The sequence below is a fragment of the Trichoderma breve genome, chromosome 6 (genome assembly GCF_028502605.1).
Source record: "Trichoderma breve strain T069 chromosome 6, whole genome shotgun sequence".
Lineage (NCBI taxonomy): Eukaryota > Fungi > Ascomycota > Sordariomycetes > Hypocreales > Hypocreaceae > Trichoderma > Trichoderma breve.
Genome location: NC_079237.1, coordinates 3,139,633 through 3,156,979, shown reverse-complemented (window position 1 = coordinate 3,156,979; position 17,347 = coordinate 3,139,633). Strand labels below are relative to the sequence as shown.

General features: G+C 52.3%; 4 protein-coding genes across 4 annotated transcripts; 3 read left to right on the top strand and 1 right to left on the bottom strand.

The window, feature by feature from the left end:
• Window positions 1-3,355: 3,355 nt before the first annotated feature.
• On the top strand, window positions 3,356-5,026 carry T069G_09863 (uncharacterized protein; the record flags this gene model as incomplete). The annotated part of the gene is made up of 3 exons (XM_056177073.1): window positions 3,356-3,457; window positions 3,604-4,149; window positions 4,208-5,026. The coding sequence occupies 3 exons, from the start codon at window positions 3,356-3,358 to the stop codon at window positions 5,024-5,026; spliced, it is 1,467 nt and encodes a 488-aa protein (XP_056025551.1).
• A 1,954-nt stretch (window positions 5,027-6,980) lies between these two features.
• T069G_09862 (CHAT domain-containing protein) lies at window positions 6,981-9,643 on the top strand (the record flags this gene model as incomplete). Its single annotated transcript, XM_056177072.1, has 3 exons — window positions 6,981-7,007; window positions 7,394-8,376; window positions 8,437-9,643. The coding sequence occupies 3 exons, from the start codon at window positions 6,981-6,983 to the stop codon at window positions 9,641-9,643; spliced, it is 2,217 nt and encodes a 738-aa protein (XP_056025550.1).
• A 1,931-nt stretch (window positions 9,644-11,574) lies between these two features.
• Window positions 11,575-13,608, top strand: T069G_09861 (MBOAT, membrane-bound o-acyltransferase family domain-containing protein; the record flags this gene model as incomplete). Its single annotated transcript, XM_056177071.1, has 3 exons — window positions 11,575-11,765; window positions 11,857-13,504; window positions 13,582-13,608. The coding sequence occupies 3 exons, from the start codon at window positions 11,575-11,577 to the stop codon at window positions 13,606-13,608; spliced, it is 1,866 nt and encodes a 621-aa protein (XP_056025549.1).
• An 845-nt stretch (window positions 13,609-14,453) lies between these two features.
• Window positions 14,454-16,636, bottom strand: T069G_09860 (hsp90 protein domain-containing protein; the record flags this gene model as incomplete). Its single annotated transcript, XM_056177070.1, has 2 exons — window positions 14,454-16,313; window positions 16,379-16,636. The coding sequence occupies 2 exons, from the start codon at window positions 16,634-16,636 to the stop codon at window positions 14,454-14,456; spliced, it is 2,118 nt and encodes a 705-aa protein (XP_056025548.1).
• Window positions 16,637-17,347: the final 711 nt, after the last annotated feature.

Sequence of the window (17,347 nt, the reverse complement as noted above, 5' to 3'; positions counted from 1 at the left end):
AATTATGTGTCGTCCCAGAGGGAAGAGCATTGACTGCAAGGCCGTTGTGATTCGGCCAGCTAACTTCCAACTTGGTGTACCACAGCATATAAGCCGTGGCTGTTGATTGGCTGGCGGACAGGCCTGTGTAGCTCCATCTACACCGATTTCTCTCGTAACGTGTAATTGGTATGCAGGCCAGACCTTGGAATTGTTTGCTCCAGATGTCATTTTCACCAATTCAGCCCGCCAATGCCAGCCAGCCCTGTCCAAAAATAGGCTCGGGATTTTGTCTGTGCAGGCGATGAGGTCATCTTCCACGTGTGTAACCTCTACCAATTTCTCGTGTATGTCGCCCGAGATTATGGCCCATGCTGTCCTCCCGCAGAATGTCGACGAAGCATCTGGAGACATGGTGAGCTTGCACATGTAGACGCTGCTTTTCGAAGTCTCCGCGATGTTCGAGCCCAGTAGTCAAAGCTCTGCTTGGATTGACCGGATTGACCCTTAGAGTACATGCACTCCGCATCGGCACAGGACAGCATGTCCCGGCGAGGATCGGGATCCTGGATGTATTGTATCAAGTGAGCCAGCCACCCTGCACGGCCATCACGCTGGTTTTCAGCTTCACCGTCCGTGTGCTCGCGTGTGCATTTTCAACCCGTCCTCCCCGTCCACTGCGTGCCTGCGGTGAAGTGAGTTGAGCAATATTCCCCACCGGTGGCTGAAAGAATAGTTTCAGGGTACACCAGCCATCAAATAGGGATTGGCCGACGCTGGAGGTGATTGGGAAAAGCTTTGCCAACTGCTAGGTAGGGTTGACGATGGTCACAATCATCGTATGATTGATTCAACTGAGCACACCGACGTACTCGCATGCATGTAGCCTGTCACCTGGAGGTGTCTCATGGCACACGCATACTTGATGCTCATAGATAGATGCCATTGCACCTCTTGCGATTCTGCTGGGGTCATCTCATTGATATAGATTGACTCTGCTGTAGTTGCAGCGTCAGCAGATGCTCCATGCGAGGACATGTGTAGAAAAGCAGCGCAGACTATGACAATGAGAGAGTCGAGCACGAGCATTCGATGCTTACCACACGGAACAGATCGACAGTCGCACAGACGTGTGTCTTGCACATGCATCGCATCAGAAGGCATTCTTTCGTTTCCCGCTCGCTAGAGCTGGCACAAATTGTTGTCTGCAGCCTCTTTTCTCATCTCGTCAGGTTAAACGAGTAGGGCAGTGAAGACGGCAAGACGTAAGCCACTGCGAGTGGTCTTTGCCATGATTCCCCTTTTCATCACATTTTCCCTTTGCAATGCATCGTACATTGGAATAGCTGTGTATCAACTCGGCAATAAGAGCGAATATTCTCATGAGAGGCATGATGTTGAGATTGAGGTAGAAGACCGTGGGCACATGGATCTAAATCTGACGGTACATGTCCATGTCCGTGCCACAACGGGATGTGCCCCCCTTTCTCCTCGCCTCATATTGATGTGAGCTGTCTTTTCTTTTGCCCGCGCCCAGGGAGGCACATACTTGTAACATAACAAGAATTCCTCGTACGGTACTCGTAACAACACACGCATGTACCGATACGCAGCCACTCGAGTTACTGGCTCGTGCCGACAGTATTAGTTACCTCGTAGGTGCGCCCATGTAAGCACAAGCATGCAGGTATGCTCGAGTATTCCCTGGTTGCAGGTGACCATGGCATGGCCGGGGTTGACCTGGTCGTCTGGGGCAATACGGTAGCCGCCACATGTATGTACGTACTTGTACATGCAGCGCTGGGCTGATGCTGCCACTTAAGCATTTGCCGGGGGAAAGCGGCTCAATCATTTTGCCATTGGATTCCATTGAAGTCTTCGCTGTTGGTGAATGGCATGATGTGATGGTAGATATCGCGGGTCGTTGATGTGATTGGGGCTTTGAGGAGGATGGAGGTTGCAATGTCGCAGAATGGCTCCAGCTTGCTGCTACAAGAACGAGTGCCGCCCGTCAAGTAACCAACGCTGGTGTGCTCCAGTAACAAGAGTCCCAACAGGGGTCCTTGCCCACTGGAAACAGGCGACAGGGCCCTGTAGCCAAGCCATTAAATGGACCCAGCCCAGCCATTCAATTCTGATGGCTGTGAGATGTTCGACTTACACCAGACACCATGAAGAATCCTCTTCTCAGCTTGATGCCCTCTTCAACCACATGCACATGACAAGGCCGGGGGAGAACAAGGTTTGGACGAGGTGGAAGAGCAAAAATTAAACATTAGAAGAACCCCCCACCAACGAGAAAGCTTCTGCATCATGGTAATCAAAAGACAGTCGACGGCAATCACCTTTGAGTTCCACTGATGATATCAACCCATGTCGCCAAATAGCCCGAATCGACCTGGCGCCTCCTGGCAAATGAGCGGGTGGGCCAAAGGCCTGGAGCCAACGGCGGGTGAGTCGCTCCAAAGCTGCGGCTTGGCCGGGTTTTGCAGCAGGAAAAATACATCAAACCCTTGAACGCATTGAAGGCATCCATGATCAAATTTGCCTGGGCGACCAGTACGAGTTACGAGTTACTTGATAATGGATGTGTGTTGCTGAGCAGACCGAGGTACCGGTACTCGATGTGCGTGCAAGCAGCCTCAAGAGCTCCTACAATTCACTCCAATTCATCACGGCACTGCGTTTCCCCTTTCAACGTTAGCAGCACCGCCCGTAGCGCACCTCGCTAGCCGTTAGCTGCCCCCAACCAGCCAACCACACCACCCGCATCGCCAACTTGTGCCTCTAGCCCGCCTTCTCCCCCCTTCTCCGAGATTACTTGAATGTACTACTACGAGTACTACTATCGACCACTGCGACGACGCTGCAGACTCCGACTTCTCGTCATCTTCTTCTTCGGTTGAAGCTCATTGTCTGGCCATTTGCGGCGACTGCGGCCAGCCAGCTTGACTGCCATTGCGTTGTCAAGAGAGCTTCCGTCTGCCTGAGCTTTGACCTTGTTCGTTTCCGTTTCCGTTTCCAGCCCTTTCACTCGTTTTAGACAAAGCAGGAAAAATCCAAAAAAAGAAAAGAAAAAAAGAAAAAAAGAAAAATACCCCATGTCTCAGGGGAGCATCGCGACAAACCGACTCCACGAGGCTTGGTGAATTTAGTCGACGCGACAATCGACCACTTTGACCGCCACTACCAACCACATTTCCATTTTTTTTTTCCCATTCTCAACTTGTCATTCGATCCATCATTTTTTATTCTTGTCCTTTTCACAGCTACTGCACCGCTTCCGCTTCACTGACTCGATCCCGCATTCCATTTTGCCATCACTAAGAAAAAGGGGGGAAACGTTACTGGTACACTCTTCAGCTCGGCTACCACTATGGCTGCCATTTCAGCGGCTCGGGGCGCTCCCACAGCACTGACGCCACCGAGCAGCAGCCATGGCGACGAACCATCGTGGAGGTACCGGGACCATCATGAAGTAAGTTGACGACAAACAACTTTTGTCCTAGGAGTAGGAGCGCCACATGCCGATCTTGTGAGGCGCTGCATGGCCGCATGACTTGATGGTTTGCTGGGACTTGACTCTATTGGAATGCTTTGCCGACTAACCTGCAACCCTTTCAGGAGGCGTATGGCGAGACTGGCGCCGGCTACTACGACGACGACGCAGCACCGCGAACTAACGGAAACTCCAACCACTTCGACTCACGAAAGATGGCCGACGAGGTGTCCACCCCACGATGGGACGCACACGCAGAGAGCGGCGTCCAGTCGCCCGAGTTCGACAACATCCGGTCAAATTGGTCGACCGGTGAGCCGGAGACGGACGACGTCCAGGTCCCGCGTGGGCGCGCGGATTCCACCGTCGGCGAGGAGGTGGAATCGAAATGGATTCACCGCGACAAGCTGGCGCAGATAGAAAACGAGGAGCTGCAGGCAGCTGGCTTCGTCCCCAGGTCACGGGCTCCCAGCAAGCAGCGGCGGGACAAGAGTGCTCGGAGAGGCACCGACGCCTCGGAGCACATCCGGTCTAAGCAGGACCAGACACCCGAGTCTGCAGACACCCCGACATCGCCTTGGGATCTCAAGGTGCCGGACGAGGCGATCGAGGAGGGAAATGCCTCGGCTGCGCAAAACGCCAAGGGTGGTTCAAGGATACCGGTCTTCAAGGTTAGTCGGACACATGGCAACATGATGATACTGAAACATGTACTAATGATATCTACAGACACGCTCTAGGAGTGGTAGTGCCACCCTCAGAGAGTTGGCTCCCAGTGCCCCGATTGAAAAGGCTGAGAAGCCCAAGCCGGTGCAGCGGTCCACCACGGAATCCTCGCCCAAGAAGCCGACAGCTGCGAGCCGAAAGAACTCGGAGCCTGTCAACTCGAAGCCGAACAAGGCAGCCGGACGACCCAAGACTCGATCAGGCCCTAGCAAGGATTCGACGAACAGCAACGCACGCCCCAGCACCCGCTCGGGAGAGGCTACTCTCAAGAAGCAACCCGAGGGCAACCCGCCGTGGATGGTGGACAGCTACAGACCCGACCCTCGCCTCCCCCCCGATCAGCAAATCATACCCACCGTCGCCAAGAGACTTATGCAAGAGAAGTGGGAGCAGGAGGGCAAGTTTGGCGATGCTTACGACAAGGACTTCCGGCCCTTGAACGACAACGTACTTCCGATTTTCCGAGAGAACTCTGCGCCGCTGGAAGAGGCGGCCAAGCAGGAAACTCCGGCCGAGGAAGACATGCAGATTCACGACGCGCCAGGCCAGACGGACGAGTGGCCGCTCAAGGCAGAGGCTCCCAAGAGCCCGCCACAGGCGCGACTGGGCTCATCCTATTCCACCATGCCCAAGATCTCAGACATTCAGCCGCCAAAGAGCCCTCTGCCTGGCCAGCGGCCCCCCATGACGCCACAAGGAACACAAGGAACGGCGCAGTCCCAGAGCCAGCTCAGCGAAAAGGCCCAGAGTACCCAGAGGATCCCCGATGTTCCAGACGACCAGGACCAGAAAGGAGGCTGTGGCTGCTGCGTCGTCATGTAAACCAGGACTTTCTCAAATCACATACAACAATGCAGGCATTCTTCTGCTTTATTAGCAACTTACTACATGTTATTATAAACTAGACAACTATCAGAGAGCACAAACCAACTAATCCGTACATATCGAGAGAACACTCTTTTTTTATTCTTTCTCAACCCGCTTTCTCTTCCCCCTTTACGACGTTACGAAACTACCCCCCAAAAAGCTGTTTGACTTAGCCGGCAACATTTATTCTTTTTCTTGTTAAACAGCAGCAACAACTTGTCGACCAACTGATTACCTAGCGACTTGATCGATTTTTCCTTTCCTTGTCTTTTTATTTGTCCTTGCGAACAACCAATCCCCGGTCGAGCCCCGAGTTGGAGCCTAGACGAAAGCTGGAACATTACGTGGCAAAGAGGTGGAAGAAAGACACGTCATCTATCTATTTACGCAAGAGAGGAGGCTGCTGCCGCCTTGTGTACTTGTGGAATCCTACAGATTCTGGTTCTCTGTTCCTATCGTTCGACCCGTCAATCTTTGTTAATTCCTCTCCTTTTTTTATTATCTGTATTGCGTTTGCGTTTTTTTGTGCGTTTTTTTACTGTTTGCGAGAGAGAGGTGGCTTTCTTCAACTTGACCCCATCTTGAAATTTGTTTTTTATTACTACCATTCGAACAAGAGAAGGGTGTTCTTGGCGCCGGAGCGGAAAGGGGGAGGGCTTTTTTTTTTCTTTGTGTTTTTTTCTTTTTTCTTCGCGTTTTAGGTATCTTTGAGAAGAAACTTGAATCCCCTCAAACTTTGGAGAAAAGCAAGTTGCCAGTGTGCTGTTTCCTCTTCCTCCTACCTATGGTGATGTTTGCAAGGATGTCTCAAGATGATGTGAATTTTTTTGTAGATTGGTTGAGTATAGATTGATTTTTTGCGTTGTTTTTGTTTTTTCTGTTTTTTGTGTTTTTTGTTGTTAGCGGGCGGGACTGATAGACGAGGTACCGATACATTATATCCAATTTGAATTTTTATACTGCGGGACTGAAGCATCACGATGCGGCGTGATGGCCCTTTTGGACGAGGTTGGGGGAAAAGCTTGGCCCCCATTCTACTTGTAGTAAAAGTGTAGACCCCATCAAGTCTTGGTCTCGCTGGTGACGGATGAAAAACTTTGTTTAATTAACGTCTCCCATACTAAGCAGCTTACGCATTTGATGGTCTACTCAAAGACGTGTACTACGGGTGTTCATGTGGTTGGGTTTTACACTTTTTCTACGCTCTCAACTTAGCCCGCTATCAAACTCTAAGCTTCCGGATTTTGAAGAAGGTCATCCACGTGGCACCCAGACAATGGGAAATGCTCTAAGAGTGAGACGAAACACGGGTTCTGGAGTGTGTTTTGTCTTGATGGGATGGGATTTCCAGGGCTGCCCTACGCGTCTCCCTTTTTTTAATCGAGGCAAAGTTGCGGCTGAATTGAGGCTTGTGGGAAGAAGTCATGAGCAAGGGGAGGAAAGTGAGGCTGCTGGCGTTTTTCTGCTTTAGTAATTGGATGTTATTGGAAGTGCAAGTAGTGCTGTCTGATCACAAGGTCAGTACAGTGGTGAGGGATGCCTGGAGCGCGGATCGTTGTCGTGGCTGCTAGGCAGTATTTTGCCATCCAGATGCTCTGCCGTCTTCTTTTCCCTTCACCGATGGAATGATGTAGCATTGGATGGCTGGAGAGAGGCTGAGCAGAGACACATCCAAGCTGGAGAATTGACTAGAAATGCAGAATGGAGAATTTGGGGGGCTTCTGTTAGTGGATTGGATGTTTGGACTGGGGTTAGTGCATGCAGTGGGTTACAGCGCATTCGCAACCCCTGCCAGGCACACGGCACTTGCTGAGACGCTGTTTCTCCAGCGATTTCTCTCCCTGGCCCAACCTGGCGCGTGTCTTGTTTTTATTTTTTTTACTTCTTGCATTGCATTGCATTGCGTTTGATGTTTGTGACTTTGGAGCACGCAATTGTGAGTTCATGCCCTGCAGCTACGGGGATTCTTATTTGTTATTTCAGCTGGGATTGGACTGCTAACGGGGGCTGTTTTGCGGTATGGGTAGGGCAGTGATACCGGATCCAACGAAGCACTCTTCCAAGAAGTTGTGGAGGCGTGGATATAGAACTACCGACCACGATTTGCGGAAACGATTCGAGCTGAAGCGATAGAATACGAGACATGGTTCGGTTGGAAACGAAGAAGACAACATCATAACACGAGAACGGACAAGGTTACACATACTCTTGCTGCTGCGGAGAGGACAACTCTGAGCTTGGATTGAAGAGGGGGCCGAGTTCTATGCTGGAGCTCATGGTCTTGATTACATTGCTCTAGACGGAAGACACTCGAGAGAATAGCTGGAGCAGCAAGTAGCCAACGGTATAAGTGGCATCATCGACGGCAGCAAGCATCACACGACAGCGGACATATCCACGATTGCTGGGAACAACAAGCAGCAGGAGACGGATCGAGCAGAATATGCGGTCGCGGGATTGCTCCCCTTGGCTGAGACGACCTGGGATCGGGACATGGACGTCGTATACGTGCGGCAATCGGGTCGCCCCAACGAGGTAGCAGGACCCGATGGCAGGCGGTCATGGGATGTCACCATTCAGGTCAACAAACAACCAGAGAGTACCATCACCATCACAGATCCGTTTCTCGAGGCGGAGTATAAAGACATCTTTGAGGACTATCTCCGTAACTCGGACCGTCAGCATTGGAGCCTGAAAAGCCTGGAGCTCGAGGACAGCGGCACGGATGGCGTATCGCTGGCTGAGGATCGCATACACGCATATAAAGAGATACTGCTTGCACAGCTGGGCCTTTTGCGGCCGAGAGTGCTCCGAACGGGTAGTACCGAGGTCCAGCTCGTCGTTGTTGAACATTACGATGCCCACGAAGATGAAAAGTCCATTAACAAGGCTGGAGGCATCCACTGCCTTGCCTGGGAGCTCCTCGAATCTGTCAGGAGCCCGCTGATGCGGAACCTGCGGCTGCGAGTGACGAGGGTGAGTGACTTTGCCAGCCAGCCAGCTCGACCATTGGGGCCGCCACGGTCGTTGTCGAGCATACAGGTCAACCCCAACGGCTCGTTTTACGTGCTGCTGGTGATTGCCCGCGACTTCAGCCGGTTCGGGGCTGACCGTGACCCGGAGCCTGATTTGGCTCAGTGGCCGTTGATGAATGTGCAGAAGAAGCTGAGGAGCCGGTTGCTGTTGGAGGTGGTGCGGCCGGGCAGTATAGAGGAGCTGGATGAGCATCTGAAGGTGAGGGCTGGGCATGGAGTGCAGTTTAACTTGGTTCACTTTGACCTTCACGGAAGGATCATGGATGATGAGTAAGTCATTTCACCTTGACATTCCAAAACGGGTTCAATGATTTAACCAGTGGCACATAGGTACGGCCAGCAAATGCCTTGGCTTCTGTTTGCCAAGAAGCCTCTAGGCCTCAGCTCGCACGTAAACCAAGTTCCACAGACGCATCTCGCCAAGGCATCAGACGTTGCCAAGGTGCTGGCCGACTATCATGTCGAGAACGTGGTTCTGAATGCGTGCCTCTCGGCGTACAACCGATCGGGCCCGTCAACCAACCTGGCCCACATCTTTCTCGAGCGTGGCGTCCACAACGTGTCTGCCATGTGGTTCTATGTGCACTGGCAGACCGTGGCGACTTACCTCGAAGCCTTCTACAATGAGCTACTGATTAAAGGCACCGACTTTCACGTGGCGGCGCAGCGAGGCCGGGACGCCATCCAGAAGAATCCCACGAAACGGACGGGGCAGCCGTATCAGGACTTTTTTCTGTGCGTCAACTACACCAGGGATGTTAGAAGGCCAGCTACGATTCACAGGGAGCCGAGCCCGACGCCGTCGGCGCACTCGGCCGAGTCGTCCACGTCCAATACGTCGATGAAGAGCTTCATGAGCGGCAAGTGGAGGCCGTCGACGCCTCGGCTCAGCGACAGCTTCCTGATTGGAGACGAGCCCATCATGCGCCTGCAGCTCCACCTGCTGGAGCTCGAGTACAAGCTCATGACGTCCCGGGTGGTGTATGCCAGCGACCTGCGGAGAAGCGGATCGGACCTGAACGCGACGATTGAGAAGATGGTGACCATGTGGCTCAACACAAACCTGGTCGACGACGTGTACTATTACAAGGCCAAGGACTTTGCCAAGCGCAAGACGCTGACGGGCTCGGTGCCGTACCGCGAGAAGCGCTCGCGAGCATCGTCCGGAGGCTACCTGCAACTGCTGTTCCCGCGGCCCGTTCGGGCGCTCCGGCAGACGCTGCACATTGTGCGGGACGTGGACGCCGTGGTGGACCCCGGATGGCAGGCCGACGACGTGGAAAACCAACGGAGCGAGGAGAGACGCTTCCAGGTGGTGGAAGGGCTACGAGTGTTCTCCGAGAAACTACATAGGGAGAGCCACAGTTATCTGCTCTTTATTGGCAGTCAAGATGCGCAGTGGTACCGCACGTATCTGCAGTATCTGCAGGGCGAGTGGTGGCTGCACATGCCGTGGACATTTACGGTGCATAGTCGGTACGTCAGGGATGTGATGACGGAGAAGCGGAAGCAGATTCCGCGGACTACTATGCAGTGAAGGGAAATCCGAATGGGGTGACTTACACTTTTTCCCCCTTTTGACTCAGCGGAAGTTTTTGGGCCGGGGAAGCTCGGTGAGCCGAGGCTTTTGCTGTTTTCGTTTGATCGGGAGGTTCGGCGAAAGTGGGCTGTTTTACGGACCTTGTCTGACCGGAGGAGGATGCCGGACAGCCCGGTTCTTCCATTGAAGGGAGTACTTTATTTTTTTTTCATGTGATTTGTGCAGGGCGTGTTTGCATTTGCATCAAGGATACATATGGGAGAAAAGAGGGAGCGGCTTTGCGAGGCTATATTACATGGATATGCGTGTATGAAGGCATTGGACGGGAGCATTTACATGGTTATCACTTGGAGTAGTGCCTTTTTTTTTCTTCTTTTTTTTCTTTTCTTTTTAGCGTTATGGCATTGGGGTGATGGGAGTTTTAGTTATGTTATAGATGAGCGTGCATTGCATGGACGTTATTTACATGAGACTCTTTCTTATACTCCGTATATATATATCTACCTTTTGAAGATTGCTATATCTGGATTGTTTGGTGATCATAGTAAAAATGTGTTGTGAATCAGGTAGAATTTAGTGGAATAAGCAACATGCATGTCGTACATGATGCGCGTAAGACGACACGGACCCTGAAGGAGTCCGAAAGAGCACGCACGGCCTAGGCAGCTGTATTACATTACATGATCATCGCCGATTCGCATACATAGTCAATCATCCAAGAGGGATGGGATGCACACCATGGTTATTATTTTAGTCAGAGTAAGTAAGCGTGATTTCACAATAATGGTGCGATGAGTTGCGTGTGCCGAGCTCGAGGAAAATAAAAGTGGTGTATAGAAGAAAGTGGTGTACGGGGAAGAGAGGAAGCAAAGCCTCGGGAGGTCGGAAGAGTCGGGTGGCGATGGGACGGAGGAAACGGAGTGCCGGGTACCGGTACGCGGATAGGGGGGGATGGGATTGGAGAGAGTGATGTTGCGGTACCTTGATGATGATGGATGGATGGATGGATTGTCCGTGATTATTACATTAGGTACGGGGGGAGGATTGAGTCCGTTGTCCGGGGTGTGTATGTAAGTGCTGTACTCGCTAATAGAATATTAATTGATTAATTGTATTGTTTTGTATTGTATGTGATGATGGTTGAATAGAAACTACCAGTATAGCTACTGTATTATAGTGCTAGTTGACCGTTTTAATTCGAGAACAATGCGACATTGATTGATTGATGCTTATTCCCATGACAGGCTTGACAGTAGACTGTTCTAGTGCCAGCCAGCTCCCCTAACCACTAACCTTATATCATCCAATGCAATGCACCCTCTTTATTTCCTCTTTCAAAAGCAACCCATTTCGTCGGCGTCAGAAAGTGGGGGCAGCGAGGGGCCCAGTGACGTACTGTATGCGGTACCTCGTTTTTTGCCTCTTTGTCATGTTTCTTGGTTCTTGTTTCTTGTCCTCGGATCTATTTATGCTTCATCTAATTTCTCATCCAACAATCACCGCCATCGTATCGTATATTTTAGCGAGCTCTGCAGTTGTACAGTCGCGCATCTCTTTGCTTGCCTGTTATTACTATTCTTATTTTTATTACTGCGCTGAAACAGATCGAATCCAACCCCCGGTCCGCATTGATGCAAGCGATATAATCTCCAGGCCCGGAAAGCTGGTACTACCTCCTATATCTGTTTTAACCTGCGACTTGCGACTCTGCCTTGTCTCCATATCCACCAAACGCAAACGATTTCGGTGCTGCCGCGCCTCCTGAAGGATTTGCGAATTTGCGACAAAAAAAGAAGGAAATAATAATACGAGGTTCCTTTTCTTTCTTTAACTGCTTGCATCTACCGAACGAACTCTTTGTCGAGAAACAACAGCGACTACATAGAAAACCGCCGAATGAGGACATCACGGCTCCTGGTTGGCGCATCATGACATCAATAGACGTCCTGGCCAATGGCCACAGCCACTTTGACAGCTACACCGACAACGTGCTGCGGGCGAGAATCCACAAGCCGCTGCATGCCCAAGTGTCGCGCGCATCGTCCACTGATGGCGATAATCACCTCCTAGGTTTGCCCACGGGCGACAGCAATGGCGGCGTAGGCAGTGCCACGACGAGGTGAGTTCATTTTACTTGCTGCTGCCTCTTCCTCTTCCTCTTCTTGAGCATCATCAAAGATAGAATACAGTGACTGACGCAATAAAAACAGCGGCCGCTCAACGCCCGTCTCAGACAACGCTCCCCCCTCGACCAAATCTCTCTCCTCCGCCCGCAAGCTCGTCCGCGCCGAACAGCGCCGTCGCATCTTCCCGACCATCGAATTCGCCTCGCGCGTCTCCCACTTCGACCCTTCCAGCGACTACCGCGACTTCCATGGCTTCTTCAACCTCTTCTGGATCGGCCTGGCCATCATGGGCATCACCACCATGCTGCGCAACTGGAAGGACACCGGATACCCCCTGCGCGTCCAGATCTGGGGCCTCTTCGCCGACAAGCTGTGGCACCTGGCCATTGCCGACTTCCTCATGGTCGCCACCACTGCCGTCAGCTTGCCGCTGCATCGCTGGGTGCGCAAGAACCCCATGGGAGGCGTCTGGGGCTGGAGTAGGGGAGGAATGGCGATCCAGAGCATCTATCAAGTCGTGTGGCTGGCGTTTTGGGTCATTGTGCCGTTCTGGCTGGACTGGGCGTGGACCGCTCAGGTGTGTCTCCTGCTGCACACGATGGTGCTGCTCATGAAGATGCACTCGTACGCCTTTTACAACGGCCACCTCTCGGAAACAGAAAAGCGATTGCGCAGCCTGGACGAGCCGAACCCGTCGAGAGCAGACCGCAGGCCGGCCTACCTCTACCCCAGCGCCGACCACCGCAAAGGCAGCGTATCAGGAATCCCCATGCCTCGCCCCGTCGAGGAGGACAAGGACACCTCCAAGCCCAAGAAGAAGCATCATCGCCAGCAGGAAAGCGTCAGCAAGGGCGTCAACGGCACCAACGGCCACGCTGCTGTTGCTGCTGCTCCCTCTACTGCCCCTGAAACCGAGACAGAACCCGAGCCCACCAGCGCCGACGAAATCGACACCCTACGTGAAGACCTCGCCCGCGAGCTTACCAGCCCCATGGGCAACGTCACGTACCCGCGCAACGTCACCTGGGCCAACTACCTCGACTACCTCTGCTGCCCGACGCTCTGCTACGAGATCGAGTACCCGCGCACCCCGGCCATCAACTGGACCGCCCTCGTCTCCAAGATCATCGCCACCTTTGGCTGCATTTTCCTCCTCACCGTCATCTCCGAAGAGTACATCTTCCCCGTCCTCGTCGACGCCTCCCGCCGTCTGGACCTCGTCGCCTCCGCCCACCTTGTCGACTCTTCCTCCTCCGTGGCCCTCGAGTCGGGCCTCATCCTCGCCGAGACAATCTCCTGGCTGCTCTTCCCCTTCATGCTCACTTTCTTGCTCGTCTTCCTCGTCATCTTCGAGTACGTCCTCGGCGCCTTTGCCGAAATTACCTGCTTCGCCGACCGTCACTTTTACGCCGACTGGTGGAACTCGACCGACTGGATGGAGTTTTCGCGCGAGTGGAATGTTCCTGTCTACTCCTTCTTGCGCCGCCACGTCTACAGCGCCTCGCGCCCGCACACCGGCAAGGCCTTTGCCACCTTTATCACTTTCCTCATCTCCGCCGTTGGGCATGAGATTGTCATGGCTTGTATTACAAAGAAGATTCGCGGATATGGCTTCGTCTGTCAGATGTTGCAGCTTCCTATTGTTATGCTGCAGCGGACGCGCTGGGTCAGGGGCCGCAAGACGCTCAACAATGTCTGCTTCTGGTGCTCCATGATCCTAGGTCTCAGCCTGGTAAGTCGCAAAAACAAGAACAACATTCCCTTTTACAAACATAATTAGATATAAAGGAAACTAACAAATAATGATAGATCTGCGCACTCTACGTCCTCCTCTAAACAACAATACCCAACTCAACTCAACTCAAACCCATCAACCCACTCACCTACACAAACTCGAACTCAACACACTCATTAGCATCTACTTTTCATACCTCTTTTTTGCAGCAGCAGTTACATAAAGCATACCGTATCGTACATTATTTCCAGACTGGTTCTGCGATTTTCCTTTTTCCTTTTCCTTTGTGTCCATAAACAGGGAGAGGCTGATTCCTTTTCTTCCTTTTTCTTCTTCTGTATTTTCCTTTGTTCAATTGCGTGTTTGGATATACATGTATCATTGGCGGCGTGTTTTTCGTTTTTCGTTCAACTCTACAGGCGTAAATACACACATCTCACGATGTTTTGCTGAATACTACCTTACGTAGTATAAATATCATTTGCTTCTTGTTTTTGCTTCAATTGATCGAGTAGACGTCACTCAATAGTTTAAAAACCCATTTGCGCGTAGTGCGTATATCAATGGATCAAGCTGTACAGTACGGAGGACTGAATCACTGTTATATAAGACATTTGCGTCATCCATCACTCATAGACAAAATGCAGTCATCACATCACATTGCATCACATATTCAAGAAAGTCAAGTCATTGTCCATTCCATTTATTCATTTCTCATAGACTGGGCTAAATTACGCCCTCCCTCGCCTCATATGAGGGGATATCAAGGGCACTATGGGGTAAAAGCATCGGTCCGTTAAACCTGGGACCACCTAAGATAGTAAACAAAGCATAAAAAAGAAAATCCACGTCCAGACCATGTTGCTCTAAAACCGTTCAACTCCATCGTGTAAAATCAAACTTTTTGTCCGTTTATCCCGATTCTTGGTGCACACAAAGAGGCGATTTAGTCAACCTCCTCCATGGCGCTGTCGCCAGTCTCGACGGCAGGGGTGTCGGCGGGAGCGGCAGCACCCTCGACGGGGGCGGAGTCGTCCTCCTCAATGTTGAGGCCGAGCTGGACGAGCTTGTGGATGCGCTCGGCGAAGCCAGCAGGCTCGTCAATGGTGAAGCCGGAGACGAGCAGGGAGGTCTCGAACAGCAGCTGGACGATGGACTTGACGGTGCGGTCGTTCTCGCCGTCAGCCTCGACCTTCTTCTTGAGCTCCTGGATGATGGGAGACTTGGGAGAGATCTCGAAAGTCTTCTTGGAGGACATGTAGCTGCTCATGGAGGTGTCACGGAGAGCCTGGGCCTTCATGATACGCTCCATGTTGGCGGACCAACCGAATTGGCCGGTACGGATGGCGCAGGGGGAGAGACCGAGCTTGTCGCTGACGACAACCTTCTCGACCTTGTCGCCGAGGACAGTCTTAAGAGCCTTGGCAAGGGTCTCGTACTCCTTCTCCTCGGCCTCACGGGCAGCCTTCTCCTCGTCGGTCTCCTCGAGCTCAAAGTCCTTGGTGATGTCGACAAGCTTCTTGTCCTCGAACTCCTTGAGCTGAGTCATGGCGTACTCGTCAATGGGGTCGACGAGGAAGAGGACCTCGAAACCCTTGGCCTTGAGGGCATCAAGGAAGGGAGACTTCTGGACAGCCTTGAGGGACTCGCCAGTGATGTAGTAGATGTTCTTCTGGTGCTCAGGCATGCGGGTGACGTAGTCAGTCAGGGAGGTCATCTCATCACCAGACTTGGTGGAGTTGAAGCGGAGGAGCTTGGCAAGGATGCCACGGTTCTGGGAGTCCTCGTGGATACCGAGCTTGAGGTTCTTGGAGAAGGCGCTGTAGAACTTGTCGAACTGCTCCTTGTCCTCGGCAATCTCCTGGAAGAGCTCCAGAGACTTCTTGACAATGTTCTTCTTGATGACCTTCATGATCTTGTTCTGCTGAAGGGTCTCACGAGACAGGTTGAGAGGGAGATCCTCAGAGTCGACAACACCCTTGACGAAGCTGAGCCACTCAGGGATGAGGTCGGTGGCGTCATCAGTGATGAAGACGCGGCGGACGTACAGCTTGATGTTGTTCTTGGTCTTCTTGGTCTCGAACAGGTCAAAGGGAGCGCGCTTGGGAACGAAGAGGATGGCACGGAACTCGAGCTGACCCTCAACTGAGAAGTGCTTGACACCGAGGTGGTCCTCCCAGTCGTTGGAGAGGGACTTGTAGAAGGAAGCATACTCCTCCTGGGTGATGTCCTGGGGGTTGCGAGTCCAGATGGGCTTCTGCTTGTTGAGCTCCTCCTCCTCGATGGTGGTCTCCTTGATCTTCTTGGTCTTGGGCTTCTTCTCCTTCTCCTCCTCCTCGTCATCGATCTCCTCGACCTTGGGCTTCTTGTCATCACCCTCCTCGGTGACGGTCTCCTCAGTAGCATCCTCATCAGGGACCTCCTTCTCGGTCTCCTTCTGGACGTGGAGGTAGATGGGGTAGCTGATGAACTCGGAGTGCTTCTTGATGACCTCCTTGATGCGGCTCTCGTTCAGGTAGTCAGCCTGCTCGTCCTTGAGGTGGAGGACGATGGCGGTACCACGACCGAGCTGCTCGCCCTCGGTGTCGGCGGTGATGTTGAAGGTACCACCGGCGCTAGACTCCCAGATGTACTGCTCGTCATCGTTGTGCTTGGAGACGACGCTGACGCGGTCGGCAACGAGGTAGGCAGAGTAGAAACCAACACCGAACTGACCAATCATGGACACGTCGGCACCGGCGGTCAGAGCCTCCATGAACTGCTTGGTTCCGGAGCGGGCAATGGTACCCAGGTTGTTGACAAGGTCCTGGAGATTTCATGTTAGCATCAGGTTGGCGAGTAAAACAGGGCCATGGAATGGTATCAACTTACAGCCTTGGTCATACCAATACCGGTATCACGGATGGTCAGGGTCTTGGCCTCCTTGTTGGGGATGATGTCAATGCGCAGGTCCTTGCCAGAGTCGAGCTGGCTGGGGTCGGACAGCGCCTTGTAGCGGATCTTGTCCAAGGCATCGGAAGCGTTGGAAACAAGTTCTCGCAGGAAGATCTCCTTGTTGGAGTAGACGGTGTTGATGATGAGGGAGAGAAGCTGAGAGATCTCAGCCTGGAACTCGAAAGTCTCAGCCATGGTGAAGGGTATCAACGGAAAATGTGTGAGTCTGGATTGGAAGAAGAAGAGTTAGCTGATTGAATCGAGGAGTTGTTGGGATGCAGCTGGAGAGGAAGTAGGCGGGGGAGGGGTGAAGTGAGGAGGCAACACAAAAATCAGTGGGGAAAAAATCACCAGCACTTGAAAGAGATTCCAATCCGATTCTGCACAATACAATGCAAAGCTTGAAGAAAAATCTTTGAAAGTGGCAGAGATTCGATCGAACCCAAGGCAAGGCTGAAATTCCTCCCAAGCAAAATGGCGGGGTGATAAAAAAGCACAGAGGCTAGAAGGGGAAAGTGGGATGATAAGATTGCTGCTGCTCGCCGATCGTTCAAACTCACCTGTGGAAAAGAAAAAGAGAGGCTCTAATGAGAACAAGCGCAAAAACGTTGTTTGTATCTCGAGCTTGGGGGTATTTGATGAAGAAAGAAGAAGAATGAAGAATGCGAATGAGGAAGAAAAAAAAGAGAGGAGATGGAAGGAAGGGAAGAGGAGGAAGAGGCGTCTAAAAAAGGCTGGACGAGCTGCGATGGCCGTTTGGGCAAGAGATTCCATGGGATTCTATGGTCGGAGCGCGGCTGTGATTGGCTGATTGGCCGGGGGGGCAGCGCTGGAGCCTTCTAGCAGAAAAATTCACCTTCGCCGTGCTTCTGCCTCTGTCTGTTTCTGACATTCAGGCGGCACAAG